The 23458-nt window shown below is 38.4% G+C and overlaps 1 protein-coding gene and 1 long non-coding RNA gene across 3 annotated transcripts in view; one reads left to right on the top strand and one right to left on the bottom strand.

Moving 5' to 3' along the window:
• The window catches only part of LOC118802864 (NACHT, LRR and PYD domains-containing protein 12-like), a 63493-nt gene that overhangs the window by 31128 nt on the left and 8907 nt on the right, over positions 1–23458 (top strand). For both annotated transcript variants that reach the window (XM_036563290.1, XM_036563291.1), the window contains 2 exons: positions 12461–12634; positions 18799–18972. In XM_036563290.1, coding sequence (XP_036419183.1) covers positions 12461–12634; positions 18799–18972 — 348 coding nt within the window. The remainder of the gene's footprint in view (positions 1–12460; positions 12635–18798; positions 18973–23458) is intronic.
• Positions 15670–22741, bottom strand: LOC118802871. Its single transcript, XR_005006789.1, has 3 exons — positions 22714–22741; positions 22612–22614; positions 15670–15773 (listed from the first exon to the last, which is right to left on the bottom strand). It is a non-coding gene; the product is annotated as an uncharacterized LOC118802871 (long non-coding RNA).

Below are 23458 nucleotides of genomic sequence, written 5' to 3'. Positions count from 1 at the left end.
TTTGATTAGTTTAGTTCATGCAGCAGCAGCGGCAACAGCAGCATCAGTGGGGTCAGATTGTGAGGGTGAGGTTATAGCATGAAGCTTGATGGTGGTTAAGCCGGTCCAGAGGGCTGGTGAGCAGTGGCACCCGATCAAGGCAGAGAGGCAGCAGCATCAGAACGCACAGGATGGGCAGCTGTTCAACTCAGAAAAGAAAGGAAAGAAAGGAAAGGAAAAACACAGAGAGTCCTGTAATGGGTGACTGATCGCAGATTAAAGTGTTAGCAGAGCAGCGGAGACTCTGGAAGATATAGAACTGACAGGGAAAACTAATTACCAAAGGCTTGACTATACAAGTAAGTTTTTAGCCTAGACTTAAACACTGAGGCTGTGTCTGAGTCCCGAACATTAACAGGAAGATTATTCCAAAGCTGGGGGACTTTGTATGAGAAAGCTCTCCCCCCGACGTAACTTTATTAATTCTAGGTACTAATAGTAAGCCAGCACCTTGTGATCTAAGTAGGCGTGATGGTTCATAATGGGAGAGAAGTTCACTCAGGTACTGAGGGGCGAGTCCGTTTAGAGCTTCGTGAGTCAGTAAGAGAATTTTATAATTAATGCGAAATTTAACTGTTAACCAGTGTAAGGTTGATAAAACTGGGCTGTTATGGTCAAACTTTCGGGTTCTAGTAAGGACTCTGGCTGCAGCATTCTGGACTAGCTGAAGCTTGTTAAGGCTTTTGTTGGGGCATCCAGCCAGCAGGGCATTACAGTAATCTAGCCTTGAAGTAATAAATGCATGAACTATCTTTTCTGCATCCTGTAGAGAGAATGCATTTCTCAATTTAGCGATATTGCAGAGATGCAGGAAGGCTGTTCTAGTAATGTTAGTTATATGTGTGTCGAAGGACAGATCAGGGTCTATAATGACACCAAGGCTTTTTACAGATGAGCTTGATGCAACTGAGAAATTGTTAAGTTTAAGTGTTAAATTAGACAGTCTGTTTCTAACCGCTTTTGGACCAAGAAGTAGAACCTCTGTTTTATCGAACCTCTGTTTATCGTTAAGAAGGAGAAAGTTACTCGACATACAGTCTTTTATGTCTTTTATACAGTCTTCAATCTTGTTAATAATATATAATGTGAATAATACAGGTCCTAAAACAGAGCCTTGTGGAACACCATACTTTACTTTTGTGAGGACAGATGATTCACTGTTTAAATTAACAAACTGATAGCGATCAGTGAGGTAGGACCTTAACCAGGAAAGTGCTGTTCCTGTTACTCCTACAAGGTTTTCTAGTCTGTCTAGTAAGATAGTGTGGTCTATTGTGTCAAATGCCGCACTAAGATCGAGGAGGACTAACAAGGCCTAAAGCCAGATTGGAATTTTTCATGGATTTGATTCCTGTGCAAATAGGAGCTTAATTGTTTTACTACAACTTTTTCCAAGATCTTAGATATGAAGGGGAGATTCGAGATGGGTCTATAATTTGATGTCACGGATTCTTCCTTGGTCCCTCTGAGTGTCTGTTTCTTCCCCTCTGTTGTAGCCATGTGCCTTTGTTTTCTTGTGACATGTGCTTTTGTTGCTCTGTCTCCTCCCTGGTCCTGCCCCTTGTTATCTGTTCCACCTGCCTGTAGCTCTGCCCCTCATTAGTCCCAGGTGTCTCATTTCCCCTCTGTGTATTTATACCCCTGTGTTTGTTCAGTCTTTGTCTTGCATTGTGGATGTAAACTTGTCTCTTGTTCGCTTGTGGTTCGGTTCGGTTTGGTTTTTGTCATGGACTCTAACTTCAATAAAAGCAACTCGCATTTGCATCCCGCCTCCATGCCTCAAACGTTACATTTGATAGTTCGCAGGGATCGAGGTTCGCTTTCTTAATCAGCGGTCTAATTACTGCTAGTTTGAGAGTTTTTGGGATGTACCCAAGGCTAAGAGAGGAGTTTATTATTCACAGAATAGGTTTGGTTATTTCTGGCAAAATTTACTTTAGTAAACCTGTAGGAATTGGATCTAGGATGGATGCTTTTGCGGAAGAAATGATTTTAACTAGTTCATTTTCTTGAAGTAAGGTAAATGATTCCAGCCTCTCTGCAGGGTTTATAGTATTCTCAAGATTGAGGCTAGCATTATGGGGAAACAGGTTTGTGGAGTTTAATTGTGTATTCTGAATTTTCTGCCTAATTTTTTCAATTTTGTCACTGAAGAAGTTCATAAAATCATTGCTGCTATAGGCTAATGGCATCTGGGGTTCACTGACTGTTTTGTTCTCTGTTAGTTTAGAGATTGTGCTGAATAGTAATCTAAGATTATTTTTATTGTTTTCTATGAGAGAGGAGAGATAAGCTGAGCGTGCTGTAGCAAGTACTCTTCTATAGTCTATAAGGCTCTCCTTCCAGGCGGACTGGAACACTTCTAGCTTAGTGAGGCGCCATTTTTGCTCAAGTTGTCTTGTCTGTTTTAAAGCCCGAGTGTGATCATTATACCAAGGGGTGAGTTTTTTCTGCCATATTATTTTACTTTTTAATGGAGCCACACTATCCAGAGTAGGTCGAAAATTATCCTCTAAGAGCTTGGTCATAGTATCTAACTCAGTAGGATTAGATGGACAGCTGACAGAAGCTGATAATTTAGGAAGGTTTCTAATAAAGCTACCAGCTGTGGAGGGAGTTATTGTCCGCTTGACACAATAACATGGTGATGAACGCACATTACCACTGAAGTGAATTTCGTATGAGATTAAGTACTGGTCAGAGACTGCTGTGCTCTTTTGGGGAGAATGGCTAAGTTATCTATGTCTACACCAAAGGTCAGTATTAAGTCTAGAGTGTGGTTGTGGTAGTGTGTGGGCCCCTTTATGATTTGGGTGAAACCTATGGAGTCTATAATAGATATAAATGCCTTGCTTAGTGCATCTTGAGGATTGTCAAAGTGGATATTAAAATCTCCGACAACTATTATTTTATTTGAAAGCGTTATTAGACTTGATAGAAACTCAGAGAATTCCTGTAAGAACTGAGAATACGGCCCTGGCGGCCTGTAAATTATAATTAGTGAAAAGGAATATTTATTTGTTCCTTGATCATGTATATTTTGTAAAAGAACTTCAAAAGAAGAGAATGTATAGCCTACTTTCTGCCTCACGCCTAAAGCTTTAGTGTGGATGGTTGCTATACCTCCACCTCGGCCACTTAAACGAGGGCTATGTGCATAGCTGTAGCCTGGGGGTGTGGCTTCGTTTAGACTGAAGTATTCATCGGGTCTAATCCACGTTTCTGTGAGGCACAGAGCATCAAAACCATGGTCGGCAACGACGGCTTTAGATGTGAGGGATCATATGTTAAGCAGTCCTAGTTTTAGACCAAAGGTGCAGTCATTGCAAACTGGTATAACTGGTCTGATATTAATCAAGTTACTAAAGCAAACTTTTTGAGGCTTTTTGATGTTTTGTTTTATTTGGGGAACAGACACAGTCTCTATTGGGAGAAACTTATGAGCATTTGTATTTATAGAATAAGCATTTGTATTAGCACTTGCCCTATTGTGTTATGGTTACTGTGAGTTGACACTTAAAACTATGAAATACTGTGGGTCTGATTTAAATGGTGCATCACCCATTTTCCACAGAAGTCACATGACACCAGGAAGGGACAATGACACAATTGGGCACAATTTGGACATGTTCACTGTGAGGTGTACTCACTTGTGTTGCCCCCTATTTAGACATTAATGTGGGTGTTGAGTTATTTTCAGAGGACAGTAAATCTGTACTGCTATACAAGCTGTACACTGACTACTTTAAGTTATATCCAAGTTTCATTTCTATAGAATTGTCCCATGAAAAGATATAATAAAATATTATATATAATATATAAGAAATGTGATGGGTGTACTCACTTTTGTGAGATGCTGTATATAATGTAAACAAAGATTTTCCCAAAGAGTTCCTCACCATGACAACATGACAATGTGCAGTTTAAAAATGAACATGCAGCTTTGGGATTTCACTCTGTAGAGTTACGAACACAAATAAACATCTGTCATTTTATCATTTAAAGAACTTAATAATTAAAAAGAGAGAATGCAGGAGCATCTGAACATGGCCTGGTACTCATAACTTTACTGGAACTCCTTTTGAGATGCAAATAACATCTCGCAGCATATTAATACGCTCTGTGCTAAAATAGTGCTGTCGCAGCACACACACACACACACACACACACACACACTATGCGTTTGAAAGTTATAAAAGCTGCTGTAAGTGATGTTGAAAGAAAATTTTTAGAAGTGATGAGAGAGAAAAGACAGGATTGTTGTTTGTTTACTCACTAGAACTGACACATAAATAAATCTACAATCTTGTTTGTCAACAGCTCATCCTGCACCACTCAACTACCATAACACTAAACGTACCTAATTCTGATGTTTGCTTGACAGCAACATTACCGGCTTTCACGTTACTGCAGCAAAAGCAGGCACTGCTGACATGAATGTTGGCAGACTTATTTAAGCTGAGAGGAGAAGTGATGGGGATATTTATAAGTGATGTGTTTAACGTGACAAATATCAACTTACCATGAACACAGATGGTCTCTGTTGTGGTTACTCTGCTCGATCCTGCTTGGGACAGCTGACTGTTGTGATTTATTAGTTGGGCTTTAATGGACAGAAACACCTATAGATTGTTTCAGATCTGAAACAGGAGTGGAGCTTTATTTTCTACTGTCTTTCAAATATGTAAGCTTTAAAGTCTGTTTATCTGATCAGGACAGTGTTGGTTTTTAATCAGGACTTGCATGGTTGTTAGGAGTCCCATTTTCTCTGTAGCTTTTGATCATTTTTAGTTTTGAAATCTTTCCTTTTTTGAACTGATATTTCTTACTTTTTCTGTATAAAAGTGGATCTTATTGGTTTATATGAGGCAGAATCACATTATTTTGCTCAATATGTTACACCTTCAAGGAATTTGTCTTGTTCAGTGCAGACATGAACAACATGTAACACACTAAATAGACCAGCCAATAAATAATGCAGAGAATAATACAGACTGTTCAAAGAAGATAGATTATTAAATGAATTCTTAAATAAATAATGACTCTGTATTTAAGACAACGATACTGCTGTATAATATACTGCTGTCCCACAAGGCTGTTTGATCTGCTGTCCTGTTCTCCTTATACACAAATGATCTCCCACAGTTTTTATATGTGCTGATGACACAGTCATTGTAGAATTTATTTCAGGTAATGAAAGATTTGCCTGTACGACAGTGGGAGACCCTGCAGGCTGAACAGTGCAGTTCCAACAATCTGGCCTTAAAAAAAAGAAAAAAAAGAACTGGTAGTTCACTTTTGCAAAGGAGATGCGGCTCCAAGGCGCCTGATCATTAATGACCATGATATCAGTTTCCACAATTATTTCAAATTACAGCATTAGATACATCATTAGATACATCATTATACATGTAATTAAATTACAAACAGGTTTTTTTTCTTGCACCAACTGAAAAAAAATGTGGTCTCGAGGCAGAGAGTGTCACAGATTTATAGACCTATGATAGAAAACATGCTCACCTTCTCCATCACTGTGTGGTTCAGGAACTGTGAGCTCTGCCTCAAAGATCATTGGTAAACCGCAAAATCCTCTGTGTTAATTTTACTTAGTGTTAAAATTAACACCATCCCAGTGTTTATATAATTCTCACCGGTATGGAGTTAAAATTACACTTTGGACAGTGTGAACATTTCAACTCATTAATAGTGTTAAATTTCTAACACTCACAGTGTTTAATGACATGTAAAAGAGGACTTTTAACACTGAACTGTGTTCTTCCCTTTCAGTAGGAGTGTTACTTCCTGACACTCACAGTGTTGTTTTATGACACAGTATTTTTGAAGGGTTTACCTCCATATTAATGTTTGTGCTGCACTTCCACCATGTTTTCACCAAATATGAAAATGCTTCTAGACTCTCCTGCAAGGCTACAGAAAATCAGGATGAACACTCATCACGCTGTAAATCTCCTTATTCTCTGTATTTACATAGGTTTACAAAATTTGTTGCCCCACAAGACTTAAGTGAACAAGTATAATAAATCATTAAAACAAACCACCATTGAACTTTTATTCAGGAAAAAAAAAAACTCCCACCATGGGGATTGTGCTCAACTTGTGTATGCACAGTTACAAAGAAAATAAAGACACTAATCTCACACACATACACACACACACACACACACACACACACACACACACACACACATATACATACATACATACACATATATACACATATAATCTTATCTCCACCTTGAGCACTCTTTAAGTCAAAGGTCTTACTTGGTAGACATGAAAATGTTCACATCAATGATTCTTGTTGTCTGCAAGAAAGTGTAAAGCTGGGCCAGGGACTCATCATAAGGCAGGCTGAACACATAGTGGCTTTTAAACAGTTCATCAAGGGCTCCCGAGTGGCGCAACCGTCTAAGCGTTGGCCCTATCATCAGGAGATCGCGAGTTCGATCCCTGGTGATGCTACAGCCATCCGTAGCCGGGAGTCCGAGAGAGCATAATTGGCCTCGCTCTCTGTGGGTGGGATGGCTGCCTTTCTCCCCCCACCACTCACTCAGCGCGATGCTAGTCAGCGCAGGCGTCTGTTAGCTGACGTAACAGATCTGGCGGTTGGCACTTTCCTCCGAGCACGTTCAGCTGTCCAGTGACGTTGCATGAGCGGCAGCTCGAAAAGAAGCGGTGGCTGGTTTCACAGGTCTCGGAGGAAGCCTGTGTTAGCCTCGCCCTCCTAGCGTTGATAGTATTGTGAGTGAAAAAAAACAGTTCATCAAAAGCCCCCAATGAGCTGGTGGGATGAGCTGTTTGTCCACAACATGTTTCAAAGGATCAATTCTGTTCTGGGTTCGGCCAACAGCGAGGATGTATGGTTATCTTCCCTCTCTTCCTCACAGATGTTCATTGATGTTGCAGCATGACTGAAAAACAGAACAAACACCTTAAAGTGCATCAGATTCTTATCCAGACAGTGGTATTTGCTCCTCCACACTTCAGTGTAATAGATCCTCCAGTTGGACCAGTCGGTGCAAGAACATGCACTTTACTGGGAGTTTGTCCCAAATGAATGTCTCTCTCTCTCTATTCATTTAGAAGGAAAACACTGTTTTTGCAAACTCACCTCTCTGGTGTGAGAAAATGCCTTTGCAAGGTGTTTAATATAACTGAAAAACTGGCGCATGAGATTGTAACAGATGAGACATACATACCTTGTGAAAGTGCACCAATTTGTCCTCCATCACTGGGACTTATTTTTATTCTCTTTTGTCCAGCTGTGGGAGTCACGAGATAGAAAAGAAGCAGCAGGGAAGCCATGTCACTGTCCCAGTCTACCAGGCGGAAAACCAAGTCATTAGTATCCACTTCAGATGCACAAATTAAATAACACCAGCTATTTAGAATATAAACCAAGCATATAATGCGTGTCTCTGTCGTTCTCTGCAAGTTTCTCAGCAGATTGGTTGACTGAGTCAGGTGTTTGGCCTCTTCAATAACCTTGGGCTTGAATGTTGTCTCCCACTTCTCAAGCCTCCTGGAGGCTGTTTCGACACCAAACAGCAGCCGGAAGTCTCGATTTAGCTGTTTCAAATACATTAAGCCAATGGTCAGTGCACTGTACACTGCTTATGTCTAACAAAATTAAAGACTAGAGTGTAAAAGGAAATACTCACTAGTCCTATAACATCTAAAAAATGTGGGAACGTTTCAAAAACATCTGTGGTTTGCTGTGGGTCATGCACCAGGCCTGGCAAAGCTGCAAGATCATCACCTTCTGAAACACACTTGTTTCATCAGGACAGTTAAACAAGAAGTGATACAGCCCTGCAGGCATCTTCATCAAGCTGCTGATCTTTGGCGGTTTGGGCCTTGTGCTTGAGGCACTGTGGCTGGCTGTTGAAATATGTTTCTGGACATGGTCTTGAGGTGCCATGCTAAATATCCTGTGCCTGCCCCCCGCTGCATAGAAGTGCTCTTGTTAAGGCATTTTCAAAAACACAATTGCAAAGGTCCATCATTCATTGATCCCACAGGAAGAGCTATTCGGGCAGCATGGTGAATGAAAGTGTGTTTCAAATGTATGTGATTTAAGTGTTAAAGTTCTCCTTACATCTCCTTACTTGCATCTCTGATAAAGAAATACTTCTTTGTGGGGCCAGGTGGCTGTAAAAACCCTGTATAATCATTTCATTCAGACCCAATGGGACCTGCCCAAATGCACGCACTATGCACGTGTACTCACTCATTTGCCCATGTGTGGAGCCCGTCGTATGTTTGTTAAAGAGCCTGAATATGGGTGGGTTTTCCGAGAGTAAAGTGGGGTTTGCAGTTTGTTTTTAGCGAGGGGAGGCTGTGTTGTCAGCCTGTCTAGCTAACAGTTTGGGGACTGGAAACAAGCAGTGAGTGCCTGTTCTTTTGTTTTGCTGTGTTCTGTGGTGAGTTTGAAAATGAAGCCGAGCAGATCAGACCCGAGACTCTGGAGTTTCTTTATGAAACAGTCCATGTTACAGTATTTGTTATGTGAGTCTATATTGGGTTTGAGTGGGACGTTTCACAAATTATACGCTGTAGCCAGCTAAGTTATCTGTACTTATGAGAAAGATTCTTCAACTTCCACACCTTCGAAGCATGGATTTGTGAAATCTTCACCCCCGCTGTTTCCACCAGTTTTTTCAGGGTCTCTTTCCGACGGGTGGTCTCTCTGACATTACTAATCAGGCTGTGCACATTTGTGTTTTGAGGGAGTAGTTTTAGAAGGAAGGCTGAAAGTAGGGGGTGGGATTTTTTGTTTGGATTTTTTAAAAACCTAGATAACACTTCATGGTTTCCATAAATTCACCTTCTCCACCTTTAAATTTGGGCATCCAAATTACACAAACAGCTAACATGCAAAACTAAATTAGCTACTATCCACCAGCTTCATTAACACATATCAAATCACATCACACTCCACTTGATGTTAATCCTTAGTTTATGTAACGATTAACATCTTGTATAAGTGAATATATTCAGTCGTTACCTTTTTAAATCATATATTCCAGGCGCTGGGTTTTCTCAGCCTTCACTGTGAGCTCAAGAAAAAGCGTGACTTAAAACCAGATGTGGAATTAACTCAGTCAGGAGTTTATGCAGTTAATTTGCTTAAAGATCACCACCACCAGAGTTAATTCAGCACTGCAGGAGCTCAGTTAACACCCAAATCAACACCCATCAACACGAAATAATTTTCACTGGACAATTAACACCAGTTCACATTCCTGATTTTGCAGTGTAGTGAACTGACCATCTGAGAGACTCAGGGCTATTAAAGCAAGAACCTCCCAGTTTCTTTGCACTGACTGTAAGATGGTTCATGAACTGAACAGCTCTTCAGTCGTTCCATCTTATTGTTACAGTGTTTGTATCATGACTATGTGTTCTGCATACAGATCCCACAGTAGCCCACATTGTTATATGTGTCTTAGTGAGGATTATATTTGAAGATTGTTCTGTAAGGAGTCAGTGCAGAGCTCAGACTGCTCAGTGTGGATGATTTAAGCCTTTATTTCTGCACTGAGAAAGAGCTCTTACCTCTCTGTGCTCATCTTCTGCTATAAGCTCTTTGTTCTGAGTCTTCCCACACGTTCACCCACCCAGATGTGTAAATTATCATTATAGTGAAGATAATCAGCTACAACTTCAAAACTGAAATAGATTTAGTTTATTTCTGTGTTCTGTTGTAACAGCTGTGTGAACTTATCGACTGTCTATAAATTACATTGCAAATAATGATCATTCTCCAAGCATGACATGCTGTTTTGGAGCAAGTAGAACATAAAAAATGGGCTGAGTGACCTCTGTTTATAATAGATGTGGGGGGTCAAAAGAAGATCTCTGACAAATTTCATACATGTTGAACGTTTGGTCTTAGCATGTTAAGAAACATATTTATTCTGATAAAGTTAAAATAGTCAGAAACAGCACATGGACATGACCTGTATGTGTATCTCAGTAAGCTAAGTGATTCCACAGTAATTGCTGTATTGTATTTTCTCAGAGTTCATCAAAATACACCAGAATTTCCATCTTAAAATCACAAAAACTGTATACTGGAACAATGCTGCTGCCCCAGTACAGCGGACTGGTTTCTAAACTTCTCACCTTTTTTGATGCTCATGAGTTTTCATGTCTGTTGGAGACACATAACTGAGTAAAATGTAACCCAACTCAGTTAATTTTTATGCAGGTATGAGTGCACAATAATACAATAAATAACTATGAATATTATTATTAGGATCTAGATAGCACCTAGATAGAAGCTAAATAGCTAACATACACACAGAGGTGGGTAGAAACCAGGGTTTGGGGACCCCCAGCAGGGTGTCATGTATGGCCCCAAAATGTTCAGAAGATCTAATTTATTATTGCAAATATATAGCCAGCTCCATAATTATTGGCACCCTTGGTAAATATGGGAGAAAAAAGATCATTAAAGCATCATTGTGCTTAGTTCTCAGTCTCACACTGACAATAAGAGATAAATCTAATGTCGTGATGTTTATGAAGTCAATTTGAAGTCTTACTGAAACCTCTAGCTTAGCCAATCAGTATTTCATACCGGATTCAACTAATACCACTTTGTCTGTGTTCTTATTTATAAGGGTTTCTAAATAAAAACTGACATAATTATGAACTGTTACATACATAATGAGTGCTCTGAAATTGATCAATTAAACAGGGAGTTTTTCCTACTGTGTGGAAGTTTGCAGTAATCGCACATATTCACAAACCAGAAAATCACATTGATATTAACATTGATATGACCTACAGGCCCAGAAGCTCCTCCCTGTCTGATCTAAATTTGCAGGAAAATGGGCAGCATTTATTAACAGCCCGTTACTCTCATCCTTTGCAGTTCAGTTAGGAGGTATTACTGCACCAAATCTGCTAATTGCTATTTGTATTATTCATTTATTAATTAATTAATTTATTTATTTATTTATGTTTTAAGGGAATGAAAAAATCATGGTTGGTGCACTTTTTTATTTAAGGAAAGCCAGTAAATTATAACATTTTACTTGACAGGTTTTTAACTTGTTAATATATTACCAGCAACTATTAAACAGATGAAGTCTTTTTTAGAAAAGAAAGAAAAGCGTATAAATATATAATTAATCATCTACATACTTAAATTATGGGGTCAGACTTCCACAAGGGTCAGTTTTGAGTCCACTGTTATTTAGTTTATATGTCAATGACTTTCCCGACGTCTGTCATCCTGCTGTTACTTGTCAGATCTGTGCAGACAACAGTTATTTATGTGCATGTAAACGATAAGCAGCTTTTAGATGCAGTGATACAGACACTGATTTCAGACAGAATGATCATTTGAACATTTGAATGTTGAAAATGAATGAGAAAACTATCTGTATGATTTTGTAAGTTAGGTTGATGCTAATATTGATCCAGAAGTATTTATACAAGAAAAGAAGTTTAGAGTCATGTGTGAGTTTAAATATCTAGAGGTGAAACTGAATTCACAGCTGTCTCTTAAAAAGCAAGTAAAAAAACAAAGTGTAAAATGGTTAAATGTAATTTTTAGTTTATTAGATTTAATTTATTATCCTCATATCACTTATCATAAAACAAGCTGGACACAGACATGTTAGACTGTTCTTAAGCCATCTGAGACAGTATATAAACAAGCTTTAAAAGCCTTTGATAAAAAGCCAAATCAGCATCATTATTGTAATAATTTAGTCAGTCTTACGTTTTAGTTTTAAAATCCTAAATGGTCTCATCCTTTTAGTATTTGGAGAGTTTGATTGTAGGATCAAAAACAGGTCATCAAGGGCGATTACAAAAGACGACTGCATAATACCATTTAGAAAAGTGCTTTTGGTCAGTCTGGATTTTATTTTCACGCATGATTGAAATTCTCTCCCTGCTGATTTAAAATATTTTACAATCAATGATTTGTTTAAAAAAAAAAGGAAAAGATTAAGAAATGATTACTGGAGACTCAAACCTGCCAACATAATGTTTAATTATATAATGCTTTTGTGTTTCGTGTGCATTTGTGTTTTTTGAGTTTAGTTTAATGTGTTTTGTAATTAAGCATTTTAAATATTGCTTTGTGGTTTTGATTTTGTCAATGTGAAAAGCTTTGTTTACTTTAAATTTTATACACTTCATAATCTCTGTTTGTGCCTTCAGTTTGACATTAAAATATGGCAGAGAGAGAGAGAATGTGCATGAGTGTAGGAGAGAGAGTGTATATGAGGGAGAAACAATGTACATGTGTATGTGTGTGAATGTGGTTATAGTTTTATGTAGTGTTGAACTGAGTGTTGCTGTAATATTCTATTATTCTGTTTGTGTGTGAAATTATGTTTATGAATGTTAAAGATGTGAGTTTTTCTTCTCTCTACAGTCTGTCTGACTGCAGTATTACAGAGGAAGGCTGTGCTGCTCTGGTTTCAGCTCTGAAATCAAACCCTTCACACCTCAGAGAGCTGAATCTGAACAGCAGTAATCCAGGAGAGTCAGGAGTGAAGCTGCTCTCTGATCTACTGGAGGATCCACACTGTAAACTGGAGACACTACAGTGAGTTACTGAATTACTGTCTCTGTATAAACACACAAACACACCAACAGACGATGTTATGAGAACGACATACAAAACAAGGTGGAAAGTACTGAAAAACATCATTAGATACGTCATTATATATGTAATTAAATAACAATTACAAAGAGCCTTTTTTTCTTGCACCAACTTAAAAATGTGGGGTCTTGAGGCAAAGAGTGTCACAGATTTATAGAGCTATGATAGAAAACATGCTCACCTTCTCCATCACTGTGTGGTTCAGGAACTGTGAGCTCTGCCTCAAAGATCATTGGTAAACTGTAAAATCCTCTGTGTTAATTTCACTCGCTTAGTGTTAAAATAAACACCATCCCAGTGTTTATATGATTCTCATCGGTTTGGAGTTAAAATTACACTTTGGACAGTGTGAAAATTTCAACTTATTAATAGTGTTAAATTTCTAACACTCACAGTGTTTTATGACACGTAAAAGAGGACTTTTAACACTGAATTGTGTTCTTCCCTTTCAGTAGGAGTGTTACTTCCTGACACTCACAGTGTTGTTTTATGACACAGTATTTTTTTGAAGAGTTTACCTCCATATTAATGTTTGCACTGCACTTCCACCATGTTTTCACCAAATATGAAAATGCTTCTAGACTCTCCTGCAAGGCTACAGAAAATCACGATGAACACTCATCACGCTGTAAATCTCCTTATTTTCTGTATTTACATAGATTTACAAAATGTGTTGCCCCACAAGACTTAAGAACAAGTATAATAAATCATTAAAACAAACCCTCATTAAACTTTGATTCAGGAAAAAAAAACTTCCACCATGGGGATTGTGCTCAACTTATATATGCACAGTTACAAAGAAAATAAAGACACTAATCTCACACACACACATACACACACACACTCTGTCTCTCACACACACACACACATGTATACATACATACATACACATATATACACATATAATCTTATCTCCACCTTGAGCACTCTGTAAGTCAAAGGTCTTACTTGGTAGACATGAAAATGTTCACATCGATGTTTCTTGTTGTCTGCAAGAAAGTGTAAAGCTGGGCCAGGGACTCATCATAAGACAGGCTGAACACATAGTGGCTTTTAAACAGTCCATCAAAAGCCCCCCAACAAGCTGGTGGGATGAGCTGTTTGTCCACAGCATGTTTCCACATTGTTTCCAATGTGGAAAGGATCAATTTCTCAGCAGATTGGTTGACTGAGTCAGGTGTTTGGCCTCTTCAATAACCTTGGGCTTGAATGTTGTCTCCCACTTCTCAAGCCTCCTGGAGGCTGTTTCGACACCAAACAGCAGCCGGAAGTCTCGATTTAGCTGTTTCAAATACATTAAGCCAATGGTCAGTGCACTGTACACTGCTTATGTCTAACAAAATTAAAGACTAGAGTGTAAAAGGAAATACTCACTAGTCCTATAACATCTAAAAAATGTGGGAACGTTTCAAAAACATCTGTGGTTTGCTGTGGGTCATGCACCAGGCCTGGCAAAGCTGCAAGATCATCACCTTCTGAAACACACTTGTTTCATCAGGACAGTTAAACAAGAAGTGATACAGCCCTGCAGGCATCTTCATCAAGCTGCTGATCTTTGGCGGTTTGGGCCTTGTGCTTGAGGCACTGTGGCTGGCTGTTGAAATATGTTTCTGGACATGGTCTTGAGGTGCCATGCTAATATCCTGTGCCTGCCCCCCGCTGCATAGAAGTGCTCTTGTTAAGGCATTTTCAAAAACACAATTGCAAAGGTCCATCATTCATTGATCCCACAGGAAGAGCTATTCGGGCAGCATGGTGAATGAAAGTGTGTTTCAAATGTATGTGATTTAAGTGTTAAAGTTCTCCTTACATCTCCTTACTTGCATCTCTGATAAAGAAATACTTCTTTGTGGGGCCAGGTGGCTGTAAAAACCCTGTATAATCATTTCATTCAGACCCAATGGGACCTGCCCAAATGCACGCACTATGCACGTGTACTCACTCATTTGCCCATGTGTGGAGCCCGTCGTATGTTTGTTAAAGAGCCTGAATATGGGTGGGTTTTCCGAGAGTAAAGTGGGGTTTGCAGTTTGTTTTTAGCGAGGGGAGGCTGTGTTGTCAGCCTGTCTAGCTAACAGTTTGGGGACTGGAAACAAGCAGTGAGTGCCTGTTCTTTTGTTTTGCTGTGTTCTGTGGTGAGTTTGAAAATGAAGCCGAGCAGATCAGACCCGAGACTCTGGAGTTTCTTTATGAAACAGTCCATGTTACAGTATTTGTTATGTGAGTCTATATTGGGTTTGAGTGGGACGTTTCACAAAATATACGCTGTAGCCAGCTAAGTTATCTGTACTTATGAGAAAGATTCTTCAACTTCCACACCTTCGAAGCATGGATTTGTGAAATCTTCACCCCCGCTGTTTCCACCAGTTTTTTCAGGGTCTCTTTCCAACGGGTGGTCTCTCTGACATTACTAATCAGGCTGTGCACATTTGTGTTTTGAGGGAGTAGTTTTAGAAGGAAGGCTGAAAGTAGGGGGTGGGATTTTTTGTTTGGATTTTTTAAAAACCTAGATAACACTTCATGGTTTCCATAAATTCACCTTCTCCACCTTTAAATTTGGGCATCCAAATTACACAAACAGCTAACATGCAAAACTAAATTAGCTACTATCCACCAGCTTCATTAACACATATCAAATCACATCACACTCCACTTGATGTTAATCCTTAGTTTATGTAACGATTAACATCTTGTATGAGTGAATATATTCAGTTGTTACCTTTTTAAATCATATATTCCAGGCGCTGGGTTTTCTCAGCCTTCACTGTGAGCTCAAGAAAAAGCGTGACTTAAAACCAGATGTGGAATTAACTCAGTCAGGAGTTTATGCAGTTAATTTGCTTAAAGATCACCACCACCAGAGTTAATTCAGCACTGCAGGAGCTCAGTTAACACCCAAATCAACACCCATCAACACGAAATAATTTTTACTGGACAATTAACACCAGTTCACATTCCTGATTTTGCAGTGTAGTGAACTGACCATCTGAGAGACTCAGGGCTATTAAAGCAAGAACCTCCCAGTTTCTTTGCACTGACTGTAAGATGGTTCATGAACTGAACAGCTCTTCAGTCGTTCCATCTTATTGTTACAGTGTTTGTATCATGACTATGTGTTCTGCATACAGATCCCACAGTAGCCCACATTGTTATATGTGTCTTAGTGAGGATTATATTTGAAGATTGTTCTGTAAGGAGTCAGTGCAGAGCTCAGACTCCTCAGTGTGGATGATTTAAGCCTTTATTTCTGCACTGAGAAAGAGCTCTTACCTCTCTGTGCTCATCTTCTGCTATAAGCTCTTTGTTCTGAGTCTTCCCACACGTTCACCCACCCAGATGTGTAAATTATCATTATAGTGAAGATAATCAGCTACAACTTCAAAACTGAAATAGATTTAGTTTATTTCTGTGTTCTGTTGTAACAGCTGTGTGAACTTATCGACTGTCTATAAATTACATTGCAAATAATGATCATTCTCCAAGCATGACGTGCTGTTTTGGAGCAAGAAGAACTTAAAAGATGGGCTGAGTGACCTCTGTTTATAATAGATGTGGGGGGTCAAAAGAAGATCTCTGACAAATTTCATACATGTTGAATGTTTGGCCATAGCATGTTAAGAAGCATATTTATTCTGATAAAGTTAAAATAGTCAGAAACAGCACATGGACATGACCTGTATGTGTATCTCAGTAAACTAGGTGATTCCACAGTAATTGCTGTATTGTATTTTCTCAGAGTTCATCAAAATACACCAGAATTTCCATCTTAAAATCACAAAAACTGTATACTGGAACGATGCTGCTGCCCCAGTACAGCGGACTGGTTTCTGAACTTCTCACCTTTTTTGATGCTCATGAGTTTTCATGTCTGTTGGAGACACATAACTGAGAAAATGTAACCAGTTTCTACCCAACTCTGTATGTTTGCTATTTAGGTTCTATCTAGGTGCTATCTAGATCCTAATTATAATATTCATAGTTATTTATTGTATTATTGTGCACTCATACCTGCATAAAAATTAAGTGAGTTGGGGGTTTGGGGACCCCCAGCAGGGTGTCATGTATGGCCCCAAAATGTTCAGAAGATCTAATTTGTTATTGCAAATATATAGCCAGCTCCATAATTATTGGCACCCTTGGTAAACATGGGAGAAAAAAGATCATTAAAGCATCATTGTGCTTAGTTCTCAGTCTCACACTGACAATAAGAGAGAAATCTAATGTCGTGATGTTTATGAAGTCAATTTGAAGTCTTATTGAAACCTCTAGCTTAGCCAATCAGTATTTCATACCGGATTCAACTAATACCACTTTGTCTGTGTTCTTATTTATAAGGGTTTCTAAATAAAAACTGACATAATTATGAACTGTTTACATTACATTAATGAGGCTCTGAAATTGATCAATTAAACAGGGAGTTTTTCCTACTGTGTGGAAGTTTGCAGTAATCGCACATATTCACAAACCAGAAAATCACATTGATATTAACATTGATATGACCTACAGGCCCAGAAGCTCCTCCCTGTCTGATCTAAATTTGCAGGAAAATGGGCAGCATTTATTAACAGCCCTGTTACTCTTCATCCTTTGCAGTTTCAGTTTAGGAGGTATTACTGCACCAAATCTGCTAATTGCTATTTGTATTTATTCATTAATTAATTAATTAATTTATTTATTTATGTTTTAAGGGAATGAAAAAATCATGGTTGGTGCACTTTTTTATTTAAGGAAAGCCAGTAAATTATAACATTTTACTTGACAGGTTTTTAACTTGTTAATATATTACCAGCAACTATTAAATAGATGAAGTCTTTTTTAGAAAAGAAAGAAAAGCGTATAAATATATAATTAATCATCTACATACTTAAATTATGGGGTCAGACTTCCACAAGGGTCAGTTTTGAGTCCACTGTTATTTAGTTTATATGTCAATGACCTTCCAGACATCTGTCCTCCTGCTGTTACTTGTCAGATCTGTGCAGACGACAGTTATTTATGTGCATGTAAACGATAAGCAGCTTTTAGATGCAGTGATACAGACACTGATTTCAGACAGAATGATCATTTGAACATTTGAATGTTGAAAATGAATGAGAAAACTATCTGTATGATTTTGTAAGTTAGGTTGATGCTAATATTGATCCAGAAGTATTTATACAAGAAAAGAAGTTTAGAGTCATGTGTGAGTTTAAATATCTAGAGTTGAAACTGAATTCACAGCTGTCTCTTAAAAAGCAAATAAAAAAACAAAGTGTAAAATGGTTAAATGTAATTTTTAGTTTATTAGATTTAATTTATTATCCTCATATCACTTATCATAAAACAAGCTGGACACAGACATGTTAGACTGTTCTTAAGCCATTTGAGACAATATATAAACAAGCTTTAAAAGCCTTTGATAAAAAGCCAAATCAGCATCATTATTGTAATAATTTAGTCAGTTTTACGTTTTAGTTTTAAAATCCTAAATGGTCTCATCCTTTTAGTATTTGGAGAGTTTGATTGTAGGATTAAAAACAGGCCATCAAGGGCGATTACAAAAGACGACTGCATAATACCATTTGGAAAAGTGCTTTTGGTCAGTCTGGATTTTATTTTCACGCATGATTGAAATTCTCTCCCTGCTGATTTAAAATATTTATAATCAATGATTTGTTTAAAAAAAAGGAAAAGATTAAGAAATGATTACTGGAGACTCAAACCTGCCAACATAATGTTTAATTATATAATGCTTTTGTGTTTCGTGTGCATTTGTGTTTTTTGAGTTTAGTTTAATGTGTTTTGTAATTAAGCATTTTAAATATTGCTTTGTGGTTTTGATTTTGTCAATGTGAAAAGCTTTGTTTACTTTAAATTTTATACACTTCATAATCTCTGTTTGTGCCTTCAGTTTGACATTAAAATATGGCAGAGAGAGAGAGAATGTGCATGAGTGTAGGAGAGAGAGTGTATATGAGGGAGAAACAATGTACATGTGTATGTGTGTGAATGTGGTTATAGTTTTATGTAGTGTTGAACTGAGTGTTGCTGTAATATTCTATTATTCTGTTTGTGTGTGAAATTATGTTTATGAATGTTAAAGATGTGAGTTTTTCTTCTCTCTACAGTCTGTCTGACTGCAGTATTACAGAGGAAGGCTGTGCTGCTCTGGTTTCAGCTCTGAAATCAAACCCTTCACACCTCAGAGAGCTGAATCTGAACAGCAGTAAACCAGGAGAGTCAGGAGTGAAGCTGCTCTCTGATCTACTGGAGGATCCACACTGTAAACTGGAGAAACTACAGTGAGTTACTGAATTACTGTCTCTGTATAAACACACTAACACACCAACAGAAGATGTTATGAGAACGATATACAAAACAAGGTGGAAAGTACTGAATAACATCATTAGATACGTCATTATACATGTAATTAAATAACAATTACAAAGAGCCTTTTTTTCTTGCACCAACTTAAAAATGTGGGGTCTTAAGGCAAAGAGTGTCTCAGATTTATACAGCTATGATAGAAAACATGCTCACCTTCTCCATCACTGTGTGGTTCAGGAACTGTGAGCTCTGCCTCAAAGATCATTGGTAAACTGTAAAATCCTCTGTGTTAATTTCACTTGCTTAGTGTTAAAATTAACACCATCCCAGTGTTTATATAATTCTCACCGTTTTGGAGTTAATATTACACTTTGGACAGTGTGAACATTTCAACTCATTAATAGTGTTAAATTTCTAACACTCACAGTGTTTTATGACACGTAAAAGAGGACTTTTAACACTGAACTGTGTTTTTCCCTTTCAGTAGGAGTGTTACTTCCTGACACTCACAGTGTTGTTTTATGACACAATATTTTTGAAGAGTTTATCTCCATATTAATGTTTGCACTGCACTTCCACCATGTTTTCACCAAATATGAAAATGCTTCCAGACTCTCCTGCAAGGCTACAGAAAATCAGGTTGAACAATCACGCTGTAAATCTCCTTATTCTCTGTATTTACATAGGTTTACAAAATTTGGCCCCACATGACTTAAGTGAACAAGTATAATAAATCATTAAAACAAACCAACATTAAACTTTTTATTCAGGAAAAAAATCTTCCCCGCACCATGGGGTACAACTCATATATGCACAGTTACAAAGAAAATAAAGACACTAATCACACACACACACACACACACACATACATACATACACATATATACACATATAATCTTATCTCCACCTTGAGCACTCTGTAAGTCAAAGGTCTTACTTGGTAGACATGAAAATGTTCACATCGATGTTTCTTGTTGTCTGCAAGAAAGTGTAAAGCTGGGCCAGGGACTCATCATAAGACAGGCTGAACACATAGAGGCCTTTAAACAGTTTATCAAAAGCCCCCAACAAGCTGGTGGGATGAGCTGTTTGTCCACAACAATGTGGAAAGGATCAATTCTGTTCTGGGTTCGGCCAACAGCGAGGATGTATGGTTATCTTCCCTCTCTTCGTCGAAGATGTTCATTGATGCTGCAGCATGACTGAAAAATAGAACAAACACCTTAAAGTGCATCAGATTCTTATCCAGACAGTGGTATTTACTCCACCACGCTTCAGTGTAATAGATCCTCCAGTTGGACCAGTCGGCGCAAGAACATGCACTTTACTGGGAGTTTGTCCCAAATGAATGTCTCTCTCTCTGTTTATTTGGAAGGAAAACACTGTTTTTGCAAACACACCTCTCTGGTGTGAGAAAATGCCTTTGCAAGGTGTTTAATATAACTGAAAAACTGGCGCATGAGATTGTAACAGATGAGACATACGTACCTTGTGAAAGTGCATCAATTTGTCCTCCATCACTGGGACTTATTTTTATTCTCTTTTGTCCAGCTGTGGGAGTCAAGAGATAGAAAAGGAGCAGCAGAGAAGCCATGTCACTGTCCCAGTCTACCAGGCGGAAAACCAAGTCATTAGTATCTACTTCAGATGCACAAATTAAATAACACCAGCTATTTAGAATATAAACCAAGCATATAATGCAGCTGACTGGTGTCACTGATGTTCTCTGCAAGTTTCTCAGCAGTTTGGTTGACTGAGTCAGGTGTTTGGCCTCTTCAATAACCTTGGGCTTGAATGCTGTCTCCCACTTCTCAAGCCTCCTGGAGGCTGTTTCAACACCAAACAGCAGCCGGAAGTCTTGATTTAGCTGTTTCAAATACATTAAGCCAATGGTCAGTGCACTGTACACTGCTTATGTCTAACAAAGTTAAAGGCTGGAGTTTCAAAGGAAATACTCACTAGTCCTATAACATCTAAAGCACGTGGGAACGTTTCAAAAACATCTGTGGTTTGCTGTGGGTCATGCACCAGGCCTGGCGATGCTGCAAGGTCAATACCTTCTGAAACACACTTGTTTCTTCAGGACAGTTAAACAAGAAGTGATACAGCCTCCCTGCAGGCATCTTCTTGAAGCTACTGAGGCACTGTGGCTGCTGATCTCCGGCGGTTTGGGCCTTGTGCTTGAGGCACTGTGGCTGGCTGTTGAAATATGTTTCTGGACATGGTGTTGAGATGCCATGCTAAATATCCTGTGCACCCATCATAGAAGTGCTCCTGTTAAGGCAGGTTTTTTAGAAATACAATTGCAAAGGTCCATCATTCATTGATCCTACAGAAAGAGCTATTCTGACAGCATGGTGAATGAAAGTGTGTTTCAAATATATGTGATTTAAGTGTTAAAGTAACGAGCCACTCATTCTCCTTCCATCTCCTTACTTGCATCTCTGAGTAGTAAACTGTTGGAATAAAAGATTAATTTTAGAAACATTTGTTATATTTCTTGAAATATACTTTACTGCCTGATAGCAATCATTAAACTGAGTGCTCTGAAAAGAAAAAGAAAAAAACTACTTCTTTGTGGGGCCAGGTGGCTGTAAAAACCCTGTATAATCATTTCATTCAGACCCAATGGGACCTGCCCAAATGCACGCACTATGCACATGTACTCACTCATTTGCCCATGTGTGGAGCCCATTGTATGTTTGTTAAAGAGCCTGAATATGGGTGGGTTTTCCGAGAGTAAAGTGGGGTTTGCAGTTTGTTTTTAGCGAGGGGAGGCTGTGTTGTCAGCCTGTCTAGCTAACAGTTTGGGGACTGGAAACAAGCAGTGAGTGCCTGTTCTTTTGTTTTGCTGTGTTCTGTGGTGAGTTTGGCAATGAAGCCGAGCAGATCAGACCCGAGACTCTGGAGTTTCTTTATGATTTGATATGTTAGCCTATATTGGGTTTGAGTAGGACGTTTCACAATTATATGATGTATCTAGGTTATTTTTGGTTATCTGTACTTATGAGAAAGATTCTTCAACTTCCACACCTTCAAAGCATCGATTTATGAAATCTTCACCCCCGCTGTTTCCACCAGTTTTTTCAGGGTCGCCTTCCGACGGGTGGTCTCCCTGACGTTACTAATCAGGCTGTGCACATTTGTGTTTTGAGGGAGTAGTTTTAGAAGGAAGGCTGAAAGTAGGGGGTGGGATTTTTTGTTTGGAATTTTTAAAAACCTAGATAACACTTCATGGTTTCCATAAATTCATCTACTCCACCTTTAAATTTGGGCATCCAGATTACATTGAAACAGCTAACATGCAAAACTAAATTAGCTACTATCCACCAGCTTCAATAACACGTCAAATCACATCAAACCCCACTTGACGTTAACCCTTAGTTTATGTAATGATTAACGGCTTGTATAAGTAAAATATATTCAGTCGTTACCTTTTTAAATCATATATTTCAGGTGCTGGGTTTTCTCAGCCTTCACTGTAAGCTCAAAAAAAAAAGCGTGACTTAAGGTGCTCAGTTAACACCCAAATCAACACCCATCAACACAAAATAATTTTCACTGGACAGTTAACACCAGTTCACACTCCTAGTTTTGCAGTGTAGTGAACTGACCATCTGAGAGACTCAGGGCTATTAAAGTAAGAACCTCGCTGTTTCTTTGCACTGACTGTAAGATGGTTCATGAACTGAACAGCTCTTCGGTCGATCCATCACGAAATGTTGATTTTTGTTTTCAGTGTATTTATTATCATACAGTGCTGCTTGAGTGTCTGTGTGGATTATCTGTTGCTCCCTGTTGATACTGTAATTGTAGTTATTCTGTCCAGTTAGTCAGCAATAATGTTAGCATTGTGTTATTGTTACAGTGTTTGTATCATGACTATGTGTTCTGTATACAGACCCCACAGTAGCCCACATTGTTATATGTGTCTTAGTGAGGATTATATTTGAAGAATGTTCTGTAAAGAGTCAGTGCAGAGCTCAGACTCCTCAGTGTGGATGATAAGCCTTTATTTCTGCACTGAGAAAGAGCCTTTACCTCCCTGTGCACATCTTCTGCTATAAGCTCTTTGTCGGGAGTCTTTCCACATGTTCACCCACCCAGATGTGTAAATTATCATTGTTTGTAGTGAAGATAATCAGCTAAACTTCAAAACTGAAATAGATTTAGTTTATTTCTGTGTTCTGTTGTAACAGCGGTGTGAACTTATCGACTGTCTAAAAATTACATTGCAAATAATGATCCAAGCTTAATGTGCTGTTTTGGAGCAAGTAGCACATAAAAGCTGAGCTGAGTTACCTCTGTTTATAATAGATGTGGGGTCTCATGTTGAACGTTTGGCCTTAGCATGTTAAGAAACAGATTTATTCTAATAAAGTTAAAATAGTCAGAAAACAGCACATGGACATGACCTGTGTGAGTATCTCAGTAAACTAAGTGATTCCACAGTAATTGCTG

Source organism: Colossoma macropomum, unplaced genomic scaffold (genome assembly GCF_904425465.1).
Source record: "Colossoma macropomum unplaced genomic scaffold, Colossoma_macropomum, whole genome shotgun sequence".
Lineage (NCBI taxonomy): Eukaryota > Metazoa > Chordata > Actinopteri > Characiformes > Serrasalmidae > Colossoma > Colossoma macropomum.
Note: the sequence above shows the minus strand (reverse complement) of the source record. Positions and strands in the feature narration are given on the sequence as shown.